Consider the following 14,334-nt stretch of genomic DNA (forward strand, 5'->3'; position numbering starts at 1 on the left):
ATCCTCGCTGCCATGTCCATCACTCCATCTATGTATACAGGTATACATACACACACATCATTTCATGAATTTTAACACTTGACAAAGTCTATACCACATAAGATTTTTATCTCATTTTTGGAGTATCGCTAAGTTCCTATTTTATCCTAAATAGGTCACTTATTTGGTGTCTAATAAATATAAAGCAAGCCAACACAACATGACAATAAAACAAAAAGTAAGTAACAAACAGAAAGTGAGTGGTTTTTTTCACAAATCGTTTTCCTAAAACAAGTACTTCAATTCTACGGGGGGGACTGATTGATATAGTATGAGAAGCTCTTCAAAAATCATGGACTGCAAAATGATAAATGTGGGCGGCTGGTAACAAAATTAATATAAGCCTATTCAAACTCGAGGGCATGTTATGCCAGTGATAAGGTTATACTTTCTTCTAAGGAGGAAGGGCTGCTCAGTCGGGCATCGGTAAACCCTCTGATTCACGAAACCTGTGTAATATATACGGAACCAGATATTGACAGGAACGTAAAATCAAAAAGCGAGAGGATATTGGAAGGTACCTCGAACAGGTGCATGGATGTCAACAGGAAAGTAAAGATTTGCGGAGATAATGTTCCAAGCAGTAAAAACAAAAAGAAAAAAAGATTAAGAAGGCCGAGGAAGATGTGGAAAGCATGCATCCAAATGGCAAAGCAAAGAACTGATTACAAGCTTAATGGAATGAATAGCGAGACGAAGACAGGAGATAGACACCCAAAGAGATAGAATATGTCACCCTTGTTAGCATGCCAATGTGTGAATTTCACACGCCATATTAGGGCTCAGTGTGAGATAACCTCGTCCTCACCTCTCTAAATCGAACATTGGCTGAAATACTGAGGTTTTGGCAATACGAAACTCGATCAGAGCAGTTGAATTCTCATACGATTCCAATAACTCGTATTAAGAACGTGGGGGGTCGCAATTGGTTAGTTCAACGTGGTTTCCCTCAAATGTCCTATGTGTTCCGCTTAACCACGCAAAGATCATACGTACGTTCCTCAAAGTCTTTGTCGATGGATCATCTACTAGGGAACGGTCAAAACGGTATTTACTCGAACGTCGTATGGTGAAGATGTCAACAGCTGCAAAACGCACCAACATACGCCGTCCTTCGAAAGGGGATGCATTCGTAAACATCTTGACTAAGAGCGGGAAATGCCCCGACAGAAAATGTTCACGCATCCTCGCGCAGATGCTGGCTACTCGGATGGCCTGCAATGAGAGAGAGGGAGGGAAGGAGAGATGTTGAAGTGAAGCGGGGGGAAAAAATCACTCGCCTTGACCGGGGCTCAACTCTGAGCGGCGGAAGACGATCGAGTGTTTGCATGTGACGAGAGAGTGATTCTGCTGAATAAGTCGAGGAAACGGCTAAGAGCAGGAAAGCAAAGGTGAATACTCCGGTCTCAATGAGGTAACGGGGCAAATATTCAATTCTCATCCGATCAATTAATTCACTTTGATAAAAAAAAGGCAAACCACAGAACGGGCCTTGTACTCGGACGGAAGCTGGTAAAACTCACTAAACTACGAGAGAGTTTCGTATTGAGAAGTCCGCATAACATACTAAATAACTGTTAAATGGCAAAAAAAAATATTTTTGGTGGAATCAATTTTGTACGATGTCGATCAGGATTTTGAAGAAATGAGTTTCTACTGAAGGTAATAAAAATATTACATGACGCTATTAACTGTATGGGGGACCGCGATGGTGCGGTGAATGGTGTACTTATTGGTTTGTATCGCACCTCACACTGTTATACGACGTTTATGTAATTATTGAGCTTTATTTATTATTATTTTTACTATCTTGCAGGGTTTTTGCAGGTTTTTCACACCCCCCTTCTTTGTAGGTGTTTTCCTGCGCGTGTTTTTACTAGGGTCTTCGTGTTTGAACTCCTTAGGTTTTTCCCACCAAATTACATATTGTGCCTAATTCTTTTGTTATATACATGAATTTACCATTATTTTCTGTTTTATATCGCTTTATATTTCCTCTTATTATATAATAATTATTATTAAAATATATATATATAATAATATACATATATTATATTTCTATATAATAATTATTATTATAGTTGTTATGTACTTGAAGAAAGGTTAAATGGAAGAAGGAACCTTATGGTCTCAATTTCGCCCGAATAAAGATGTTTATCTATCTACTTATTCTCTTCCCACCCCGAAAGTCTGGGTTCAAATCCCGAAGAGACACGATTTTTCAGTCGTCTCCAGATCCCTGCTTGAGGTACCATGTGGAGAGAGCGACTAAAGTGGAGTATGCTGTCCATCGGATGGGACGTTCAATTTTGTGATCCCGGGGAGAATTTTTCTATTAAGAGTAGGAACAATACCCAATGTCGATTTCTCATAATGATATTTTGTTATAACAGGAAACTAACTCCCATTGTTCACTTTTTTCCCACGAACTACCCAGCCCTTGCATGCTTTTTCACTTTTGTTACACACATATATTCATCCATTATTTCATATATACTCTTCTGTTGGTCATAATTCTAGTATCCCTCATCATAACGGCCTTCTTGACCAAAATCACCCATGACTATCTCGAGAAAACAATTATTGTATCGTTAACTATCCACTTCTCGCTTAAGCATCCGTTTAAATATTTTCCTATACGATAGTTTTCAAACTAATAGGAGGTGAATCAGTTTCTTTTAACTTATCTAGTACGAACAACTTGGAACATATTGGTCACCAGTAACATCCGATGAGAGTCAAATACTCAAGGCGTAGGCACTTCTTATAATATGAGAGTCAAAACCAGAAGATACTAGCGACAGATCTGCGATTAATCCCTTCGCAATAGCGAAAGTCTCCTCTGTCACCGAGTGTCTTGAAGTTAAACGAGTTTCATCTCTACCGGCAACACGTTAAGCCATGAATACAAAAGAAAGCAAGAGTAAAAGTGGTTCATTTGAAGTAACGATGAAATTTTTTCCACTTTGGGAGAAGCATGAAAGGAATAAATCCCCAGAGATTTGAACGCCTGCAGCAACCACCACGCGGCTCAGAATCGATGTGTGTGTGTGTTTGGGTGTCCATCCCGTTCGATTCGTGTTCCATCGTAATATCCCACCATCATGAAATTTTACGATTAACTTCTTGAGAGAGGAAAATTGAGAAAAAACAAGACAGATGAGTTCCATGCTACTTACAAGGTATAGAATTTTCAAAAAAAAAATCGTGAAAAGATTCCAACCCTTTTGGACCAACCCGCCCTTTTGCTACAATCGCCGCTTTCATTAATTTTTGGACGATCTGCCGACATCGACATCTCAAAACACCACCACCCATAAACCCGTGATTCGTTCCCATCGTTACCATTCAATACCCTGTAATTTATAAGAGCTCCAGTTTTTTTTTCTCTATCTCGTATATATATTCGATTTCGGTTCTTTGAGAGGACCTTCTGAATCACCTCCCTCGCTTGCAGCCAGGTGGTTTATTTCCTCAAGAATTCCGTTTGGTTCGCCATTGACACAAATCCTATTCTTAAGAGGGTTTTTGTAGATGCGTATCGGAAATATTTCCACTCACGCACGCATCCGTTTCCTTCGTTTACGGCCCTATCCAGTTATCCTAATATTCTTAAACACTTGTTGACCCGAGATTTCTTCGTTTATAACCTTGTCCAGTTATCCATAAGCTCTTATAAGCAGTTTCTGGATCCTAATCGCTTCGAGAGAGAACAAGAGTCGCTTCCCTTTAAGTCTTCCATTAAACGCCTCTTCCCCCTAGATGATTCTTCTCTCCCTGTCCAAGCAGGCGGGGTTGATTCTGCACACCTTCAGGAACCGTAGGGCAATTCCACCGCGCACACATTCATCTTCTTGCGCGAGGAGTAATGGTTCCCTCTATCTGAATCGCAAAGACTTTTTCCGCTCATAATTCACTTCCATCCATCAGGTTGGTAATTGAAATGGAGGTTTTTGACGAATCATCCGAGAGACGCCGCCGGCCCTGCCTTGCCTTTCTCGTTGCTGTTCTCTCCATCCATTAGTTCACACCACCCCATTACTTTCACGCGAGTTTTATTTCGCCCGGTGCCGTGTCAAAAACATCCAAGTCCCTCTGGGTTCTCTTTTCCTGGAACCTCGGCTTGGCTGCTCTCATCTTCCGTCAAGAGTCCCTCTGCTGTTGCTCGTGTAATTTTCTTTAGAATAGGGGGGGGGGCATATAAGGGAAAAGATGTTATGTTTAATAGTTCGTTTGGATTACTTGAAAAAAATAGGTTTCATTATTTGCGTACGGTGACCGTTTCTAATATATAAATCAACATACGGTTTCCGAGGACACTAAATAAAACAAAATAGAAATGCATGGCGCATATTTAAACTGAAAAATGGATTCAAATCGACGATATTGAATGATTTTATTACATTTTGAGCGTTATAATCTTGACATACTTGAAGTTTAAGCATTACAAAGTCTTCCAATTGTAATTAACGTAATGATCATGTAAGCTTTACATGATCATGAACACTGATGTCGGAGGACTGACTTATATATAAGCGGATCATGGGTCAATAGACTTTTCCCGCTAAAATACAACACGGTACCCAGGAGTATGGCCAAGCTGCATAAGACAAAAATACCAGTTCCTCAAACAGTAAGCCTAGGATTCCAGTCCATAGGTAACTAACCCAAGATACCGGTATCTCGGTACAGTACATACGTCTCTAAACCTTTGGTACGGGTACTGGTAGAAGTAATTTAATTTTTTGTGCCTCAAAGACTGAAGTAATTTTCGCTAGGTATCGATATTTCGATACCCATACTTACTACTACTAAGTACTGGTGTCGAGAGTCTATTGATAGCAATTAGTGGCAATCGATTAATTATAATTAATATACTTAATGACACTAATACTTAGTACCCAATCTTCAGTACGTTACCGATACGAGGTAGCGGTATCTAAGTTAATAATCCTCGGTATCACTGTGTGCCTAGGTATCGGTAACCCCCCCAACAGTGTCTTGATAGTATTATCGCGGTCTTGCGGAATTCTCGCATTCATTTGTTTCTTCTCCTCTTTCCCGCAGCACCGCAGCATGTATCAACGAATGAACCTGTACGAGAGCACCTGCCTTCGGTGCGGGGGCACCGTCTACCAGGTGGACCGCGTGGGGCCCTTGAAGGACTTCACCTTCTTCCACGGCGGGTGCTTCAAGTGTGCTGTATGCGGCACTCGCCTCACCCTCAAGACGTACTGCAACAACCGGCGGCAGCACGAGGAGGACCGAGAGGTGTACTGTGCCTCACACGTCCCGGGCATAGGACCCGGGCACCTCGACGGCTCGGCCGTGGGCATCAGGGCCGCCCTAAATGTCCCCCGGTCCGCACAGTACGTGAACGAGCAGATCAGGGGCTGCGGAGGTGCGAGGGCGCCGGCCCTGGACGCGGACGCCCTCCACATTAGGGCCCACCTCAACGGATCCGCGGGTGGAGGTGGACACGGGAGATCCAGCAGTCCATCAGGGGTGAGCGAAACAAAGAGGGATGAAGTTGACCTTTAACACCTCAGGCTAAGGCGGTTTTTTTATCTGTACACGCAGCCGAAACAATCTTACGTCAGGCTATCTAATTTACTTATTGATTTGTGTGTTTACGCTCGCATTAGAGTGTGAGAAAAATGTTGTTAGCTGGTTTGGTGGAAGAAAAGAGCTCTAGTAACATTTGAACAGTAATAAAATGATTCGAATGAAATTAAAATCCTGAGGCTAAAATGAAACTGATGTTGACTACGAAAGAGAAGGGAATACAGGGTATGCATACGGATAGTTACTCATCCAGGAGGAAGATTTTAACTTGGCTGAACTTAAAAAAGAAAAAACTATTTAAAAAATACATTTATTTTAATTTTTTGGCAATAATTTAATGCGTTTAAGGTTTAAGGATAGAAATATTAATTTCACTTCCTTTTAAGGACCTTTTCAGGGTAGAAACTACATTTTTTAATAGACATAGACAATGTTTTTAACTGCTTCCAATTTTACGCAAGAAAAATTAGTAGTTTTTCAACACATTTTTTTTAATTCAGACTCATATAATAATACTTAAACGTTAAAGATTTGAGACATGAGCCGCAATTCCCATTTCACGAGTCAATTGTAAATAATGTTGAATTTCTTTTGAATACTTCCGACAATACACCTAACCGTAAATTCAAACGTTGTTCAGTTGGTAGCTTGTGAAACATTTCAATTTTTTTTAATTTCGAAATATAATATTCGATGAATATGCGTCTAAATTTTTAAAAAATGAGATAAAAAAACTATAAAGTTGTTCAGGTATAAATAGAATTTGTTTAAAAATGAATGCAGTCTTTTCCAAAACGGACCGTTCCTGGACATGACGCAGATGGGTTCGTGGACATGACGGTTACGTTATCCCTCCCCCAAAGAAACAAAAATTTTGCTTGAAAAAAAATTTTTTTTAATTGTTCAGGTTTTTTTATGTCAACTGATTATTTCTATTTATCTATTAGGGATTTCTAAAATACTGGATTACAGAAATTCGTTGGGTTCTACACGCTAACGTTCATCTGTGTTCCGCACTAGCCCCAGTTCAGGTACCTTATGGAAACCAATTGAATTATTAATTTCTTCAATCTTCGGAAAACCCTGTGTTTGGTTTTTAAAAAATCTAAATTACTTCAAGCATATAACTCTCAACGGAAAAGGGTTCGTTTACCCACGCATCCAGAATTTTCCGTGTGAATTGAAGGTTTTTTTTAGCCAACCAGCAAATTTTAATTTTTTCCTACACCGATTTTCAATTTTAAAAAACTTTAAAGTAATCAGTAAAAAACGCTCCAAAAATTTTTTCCTCAGCAACTTTTCCAATAGGACTCAGTGATACTCCATTATTTATATGAATAGTTTTCAAATTATGCCGATATGAAATTATTTTCCGCTCCTCACACCTCCCCCTCTTAACTAAATGAAAACGACTGGCCTCAAATTGCCTCATACCAACTCAATAAGATAGATTCCGATACCATGATGAAACGAAAAATCCTCCGATATCCTCCCACACTAATCTTTAATGCATTGAAATATGAAAATGGGAAACTATAATAGCGAGAGTTTTAAGTAGACTGTTTTTCCACATGAGTTATATGCAACCAACAACTACAAGCGAGAATAGCAAGTAGAGACCATGTTTAATAACAAAGAACTAAGCTATAAAATCTGTAAACAAGGTAACAATGGGCAAGAATGCTATAGAAATATAAATAGAAACTGGCGGAACAATGAATTCAGATGTCCTTCTCAAAACTGCCGTATCCTCCCCAAAATTCCTCTCTTTAGTCACGAACCTATTTAACCAAATTTAATTTTGTTCCTACTTTTGTTCCTACTACAAGACCCCACTACCTCCGGCATCAGCCGACCCATCACACTCCTTTCCAACCTATCCAAAATCCTGGAAAATACCCTTCTCCGCAACCTTGATTCCCGGGCCAGAGAGAATAGTAGCATCCGTCCAGAACAGCTTGGATTTCGAGAGCGTTCCTCTGCTCCACACCAAGTCCTACGACTTGTGGAAGGCGTAACACAAGGCTTTAACCTCCACCGACCCATGGACGCCGTCTTCCTAGACGCCACCCAAGCTTTCGACCGTGTGTGACACGAGGGACTGCTCTTCAAACTCCATGCTCATGGGTTTCCACTGCCCCCCCATCTCCGATGTTATCTTCGTCGCCGTCAATTTTGCATTGCTAAAGGAAACAGACTCTCCTCTTTGCGCCCTTTGGAGGCAGGAGTCCCCAAGGCTCTCTGCTCGGTCCGCTACTCTTCAACATATGTCAATGACATGGCCACCACACACAAGCACACTACACTGCCCATGTATGTGGGCGACACCGCGATCTCCGCAACATCACGATACACTCATACCAACATTCGCAAACTAAACACTCATTTAAAAAGAATCCACAAATGGACTAAATCATGAAAGATGTAAATGAACGCAAACAAAAGCACACACATTAATTTCGAACGAACCAGAAAACATGCCCCTTGCGACGCCATCGCACTCAACAAAACACATATTCCCAGGGCTTATGAACATCGGTTCCTTGGGATCATCCTGGAACTTCGCCTAACCTTCTCACCCCACACCCGCATGTATCCAAAGCTCTTCAAGCCCGTTTTGCACTGAAGGGCCTCATTTCTTTTTCTTCCTCCCTCAGTCACTCCACCAAAGTGCGATTTTACAACGCCCTCATTCGGCCAATCCTCCTATACGGATGTTAGGTATTTGCCAAACGAAAACCAACTATTATATCTATGGAAGCGTTTCAAAATAAAACCCTCTGCTCAATTCCTCGCGTGAGAAGACGTGCCCGTAAGAAAGACGTCAAGGATGCACACCATCTCCCTTCAATTCAGGACTTCTGTAACATTTTGTCCAAATACTTTTACGAGAGGCTGCCACTCTCAGGAAACATATTGTTAATTGATATCTGGAGCAATTACGCTATCCTTCCGAAAACGCATACACTGCCTAAAAAATATACTCAACTATGAGTCTTTCCTATACGTTTCCTAAGTTTAGTTCTCTTACTCTATACTTGGTAAATAAAAAATTCAGGGTGATAAGAGTAGCGAGACTGTTTTTACGCACGCATGCAGTTCATACAATTACTATACATACACATACAAATACATGCATACAATACTTGTAAAACAATATTCCTGAACTCCTTATGATATTTCTGGAATATTATAAAGTATTAGGGACGTAAGGAGAAGAATTGCGTTGGTTGAAGAAGCTTTCACAAAGAGGAAGGAATTGATGAAAAGGACGCTGAGTATGAATGCTAAGAAAGGACTCATAAAAACTTTGATATGGAGTGTAGTTATGTACTGCGCAGAAACATGGTCATTGGAGCAGGATTATGGACGTTTGGATTTGGAGGCTTTTGGGAGAGGTGGATGTGGAGAAGGGTGGAGAAGGTGAAATGGCCAGGAAGGAAAATAAATGAGGACGTGCTGGGTATGGCAAAAGGGAGAAATCATTGGGAGGCAGGAAATAGAATTAAATAAGGACGTATTTGCGGATTTTGTATATTTCGAAAAGGCGTTTGATAGAGTTAATTGGGAAAAACTAATGAGTATATTGCAGAAAATAGGAATAGATTTGAGGGACAGGAGGCTGATCGTGTACATGTCTCAGACTGCTCACGTGCGAATGCGGAAGATTTAGAAAAAGCGTTTGGTGGAGGGAATTCTGAAAAACTAATGAGTATTCTGCAGAAAATAGGAATAGATTGAAGGGATAGGTGGCTAATCCGCAGCATGTACATGTCTCAGACTACTCGGATGCGAATGGGGAAGGGAGAGTCCGGATGGGCAGTGTTAGGAAGAGGTGTAAGACAGGGTTGCTCATTATCACCGTTGCTGTTCAACCTGTATGCAGAGGAAATGATTAAATAGGCATGGGAAGAACTGAAGAACTGGATCATTGCTGTGAGAAATCATTAGGAGGCATGAAAAAGGGATGAAATGCATATTGATTGGTGATGGGATGTTGAAGACTGTGATATGCAGAGGTGAGATAACATTAAGGAATCCAGAAGAGACTTAGCAGGCTGAGTGGAATAGAGGGAGGCAGGAGTACACGGAATTGAGAATGGATTATAGTACTCCTAGGTTTTACGTTTTGTAGTGTAAGGTGAGACTTAGAAAAATAGTGATTTTTAGACCGTGTGTCAATCCAAAACCTAGATTATTAAATGGTGCAAACCACGTGCGATAAAGAAAATAATAATAAAAGGCTTTTTTCCATTGAAGATCGCGTTCAAGTTACACAGGGCACACTCCACTGACTGAATATTGAATTTGACTTAAAAAAATGATCAACCTACTCCTTTTCCTTACCAAAAAAAATTGTCAATCAAGGTCAGTTTCATCCGAAAGATCGTCTAAGGGTTTTTTTTTTAAACTATGTATGGTTGGACGAAGCAGAACATCTTAAGGTTTCCCTAACAATTAGCGTTGCGGACTCAAGTTCTTTATCTTATTTTTTTTGGACGGGAGCGAAGTTTCCTTTGGGGATCCATTAAAAAAATAAATAAAAGAATATTTTTCTTGGAATCAACGAGAAAATGGAAAAAGTATCGTTCTTCGACGCGGGTGGGGTGGAAAGAGGGGAGGGGAGAGGGGGAATGGACGCTGTCCAACCATGCACACGGTCTCTTTTTTTTAAACCGAATAGGCGATCTCTCGGATGAAACTGAACTGATCCAGTTTTGGAACTAAGACCCGACCGTTTTCCAGTCCTTAACCGGTTGTAACCCGTCTCACGTGCAGCCATCTATCGGCGGGTAAATTCATACCAAGCGATCCAGAAATCCACCACGTCAATCTGATCCTTTTTTGTTTTTTTTATTTTTTTTTAAGTTTTCAATGTTGCGTGCGGGTACGTCGGCCAAGATGACCACCTACGTGGCCTCGACCTTCGGACCACGCCTTTCTTTTTCTCCCTCTTTCTCTTTTACACACGACCTGAGATCAACAACTTTCATCTTTCGTGAAAGGGAAGAAAAGTACAGAATCCGAACGGGGTATTTTCTCCACGACATCATCAATTGAATCCCTCAAGTACGAGAGATACTCAAAACAAAAAAGACACGAGTCGTTACCGTCATAAATATGACGCACAGGAATTTATTAATGCCAAGTTAAATAAATGTCTCGTTTAATCCAATCGCTAGTTAAATTGAACGTTAGCGTAACTTGAAGATTACCGACAAATCCGATTTCGTTAACAATAAATATTGCCCTTTGGTGAATTTGAACATTGTAACCGTAGCAACGCCACCTTTTAGCTACTGAGCTGTTTTGAGATCGATTTTGAACTTAACAATCAGTATTTAAACTGAATTTTAATCATAAACAGGTCGAGTTTAACCTTTAGCTTTAACGAGACGTTATAAAACCTAGCCCAAGCATAATTTTCCTGCTCATGGCACTGTTATCTTCACGAGAGAATTGTGTATTTGCCGGTAACGGTGAATTTTCGTAGCACTTCGTTGATGATGAAGGATTTTGCGAGTTTTCTTACGAGTTGAAAATATAACCTCTCGAGACTGTGTTTTTCAGCATCTTCGGGAGGGAAGTAATTGATTCTGCCAATCCGTCTTCTTAATATTTCCGTGCTTTCACAACCTGCCTTCACACTGTTTACCAAAGAACAACACGCCGGGCCTCATCTTCTGCAAATCTCGACGGCCAAATAATCGTTTATATATAGTAATCATATTTATACGAATAACTACGAATGAAATTTCAATGGAATGCTACAGACTGTGACACACGGAAGGGGAGCTTTCACAAGAAGTTTATAACAGGACCGTTGAATAAAAGATGTTTAAAGAAAGGCTCATCAAAACTTAAATACGGAGGTTAACGTGGAGTAACAAATTGTTCATCGTAATTTCGTATCTGTATCAACAATGTTACGTGAGTTGCTATTCATATTTTCAGCCTAATAATGAAAATATAATAATTAATTGTTGAAAATGACTTTATTGTTTTTCGGAGTATTCTCAATGGTAGCCAATTCACTTTTGCATTCCCTCGAAACAATTTTCGTTAAACTTTTTCCACTCCGATTGTGATACCTCCAAGACATGGTTTTTGAATGCATCAACGACTTCTTCAGGCGCCGAAAAACGCTGGCCACGCAATTTTTTCTCGATAAACGGGAATAAAAAGAAATCATTTGGGACTAAATCAGGGTTGTACGGAGGATAACTCTCGTATCTTCCCTAGTTGGTGAAGTGACCAGTAGATTCATGGAATTAATCACGAAGGATTTTAATACCGACTCGCTGTTATCTTCGTATGAACCCCGCCATTTTGAAAATGTATATACTCCAATCAGTAATAATAGTAAAATTTGAAAATTGAATCTGTAGCAATGATTTTAGGGTTACCATAGTTCCCTTCTTTAAACAAATAAATATTTCGTTTAGGCTTCTTCTTATTTCTGACCCTTTAAGTAAAAACTTAGCATTTACTGTCCTGTGGTCACTGATTACTTATATAATTTCTATAGTTAAGACATTTTCGGGCATGTTTGTCGCCAATAACAAATCAAGAATATTATAGCCCCCAGTTCGTGAAGTGACAGGTCGATGAAAGCAGTTCAACGTAAAAGAATTCAATATCGATTCGCAGATATCTTCTGTCTTTACCCCTAGTTTTGAAACTATTATATATCATTGTATTAGGGATAAGAAACCTGTGATTTGCTGATCTAATTCTACTTTCCCGATTATCTTTGCCATCCAGCGGTCTGAAAAAATGCGCATACATTAATTCTTTTGGATTCAGGACTTAAAATTGAGCACCAAACGCTTTCCAAACTTTTACCCGGTATTACCTCAGCCATCATGCTGACGCAAGAATTTTTAACGAAATTCAACTTATAATTGTAAATGTAACGTAGGGTTTAAGAGTTTTTATTTATGTGTCAATCCGGACTCAGATCAGCAGAAGTGTTAAGTCCCAGAGTGCACCAAAATACAACCTTTAACAATACACCAATGTAAATAATTATTGAGGGAAGATACCTGCATTGATCAGTTAATAATGGGTCCAGCTACAAACCGACCTTCCCCTGGCACTTCGGGATGACGTTTCCGTAACTGGATCGCTCCAGTTTTGGTGGCAAAGGAGGGCAAGGTCGATAAGGGGAGTGGCATTTTGGAACGCGGACAATGAAGCCCTCCGCTACTCCAAACCCACTGACATGCAATGTCAATGCCAAGTGAACGCGTGAACACAGACACACACCCATATGCAAGTGGGTGACCGGCAATTGTCCAATCACCGCCCTCCTCCTCTCATCCCCTCCACTCCCTTCACACCAATCTCAATTGGCAGGGATCCCCTCACTCCTTCTACCCCCCTCTCCTCTTGCACTTTCTCCATCCCTCTCTCTCTCTCTGTCTCTCTCTCCCCATTCTCGATCGCCCATCTCGTCTCTCGGAAGACTTGTGAAGGCGTCGGCGAGACCGCCTGCCCTTCGCGCCGCCCCTGAATATGCCGCCCTCCCGTCAATAATACGCATAAATCCCTCCTTTCGAACCGAAATTGAAAAAAAAAATGCCCCCCATTAAAAAAGACGAAACCCAATGCTGAAAAGGCTTGAGGAAAATGGTACATGTCATCTTGGGCTAATAACCCAAGGTTACCAGACCACCGATCAAAAGACGACTTCCTCTACATTTCCCCCTTTTATTTATAAATTTCAGTACTCTTCAAGCTACCGCTATGGTGTGTGGCAGGGGGTGAATACACACCAGACTAATTTGGACTCGAATATAGCCCATACTGCGATCGGACAATATTATTCTGATCACTTATCGTTCGTGTAACAAATGGCATCTTAAATCTATCTGTTCTACACATAATCAATCTAATTTTATTGACATGATCACTCCTACTCATAGGTATGCTCTTGGCGTAATGACCCCTTTGAGAAAAAGTACATTTTTTACGACCCGTACTTTACAGTGTTTCCAAAGATAAAACCTTTTCCTCCGGCTTAGGTTGATTCGACATTACATTTTCTGATAAAGGGCACGGTATTGGTATACCCAACGGGTTACTAACCACAGGTTGGGCCGGGTTCGATCCCGGGTCACGCCTCTACCTCCATTCCCCCACCCTCACCTGTGTGACCTCTCGGGTACCGGAATAAGAAACTGCTATCATTTATACCCCTGTTAATGCGTGAATTTCACACGCCGCATTGGTTGGCTTATTGGGTGATAGATGGGCTCTATCCTCACCTATCAAATCTATCTTAGGGTTGGCAACTTATGTTTTGGAGAACACAATGAGATGGTGATAGAAATAGCCTGCCGAAGAGGAGAGATCAAGGAATTCTTTCCCATTAGCGATGCTCGTGGCCATGGCAATGTCCCTTCAATTTCTAATTAATTTATCAATAGTACTGTCAATAATTACTGATTACGCTAATGGTTATTGACCTGACACCCCCTGCCGTACTCCCTCTTTCTCTGGAGGAAGCTCTCTTTCCCTCCCCTCGTTCCCCACAGCATCACCCCTCCCTCCCTCTTCGGCAAGCGTCCCACTTTCGGTCCCAGTACTTCCTCCTGCCGCCCCCGCCGGCGACCGACCGATGCATCCGCGAAGGCCGGCCGACCGACAGCGGCGGGACCGCTTTTACTTCTCGGATCATCGACTCTTTTCGCCTGAGAACGCCCCCCCCCGCTCAACCTGCCCGCC

General features: G+C 41.1%; 1 protein-coding gene and 1 long non-coding RNA gene across 2 annotated transcripts in view; one reads left to right on the plus strand and one right to left on the minus strand.

The window, feature by feature from the left end:
* The window catches only part of LOC139691364 (uncharacterized), a 115,935-nt gene that overhangs the window by 47,165 nt on the left and 54,436 nt on the right, over window positions 1-14,334 (minus strand). The window lies entirely within an intron of this gene.
* Hil (peptidase hillarin) overlaps window positions 5,113-14,334 on the plus strand; it is an 84,218-nt gene continuing 74,996 nt past the window's right edge. Inside the window, exon 1 of the mRNA XM_071589147.1 lies at window positions 5,113-5,544. Within this exon, the coding sequence (XP_071445248.1) occupies window positions 5,116-5,544 (429 nt within the window). The 5' untranslated portion in view covers window positions 5,113-5,115. The remainder of the gene's footprint in view (window positions 5,545-14,334) is intronic.

This window comes from Hetaerina americana, unplaced genomic scaffold, assembly GCF_022747635.1.
Source record: "Hetaerina americana unplaced genomic scaffold, ioHetAmer1.1.p SCAF_33, whole genome shotgun sequence".
NCBI classification, from domain to species: domain Eukaryota; kingdom Metazoa; phylum Arthropoda; class Insecta; order Odonata; family Calopterygidae; genus Hetaerina; species Hetaerina americana.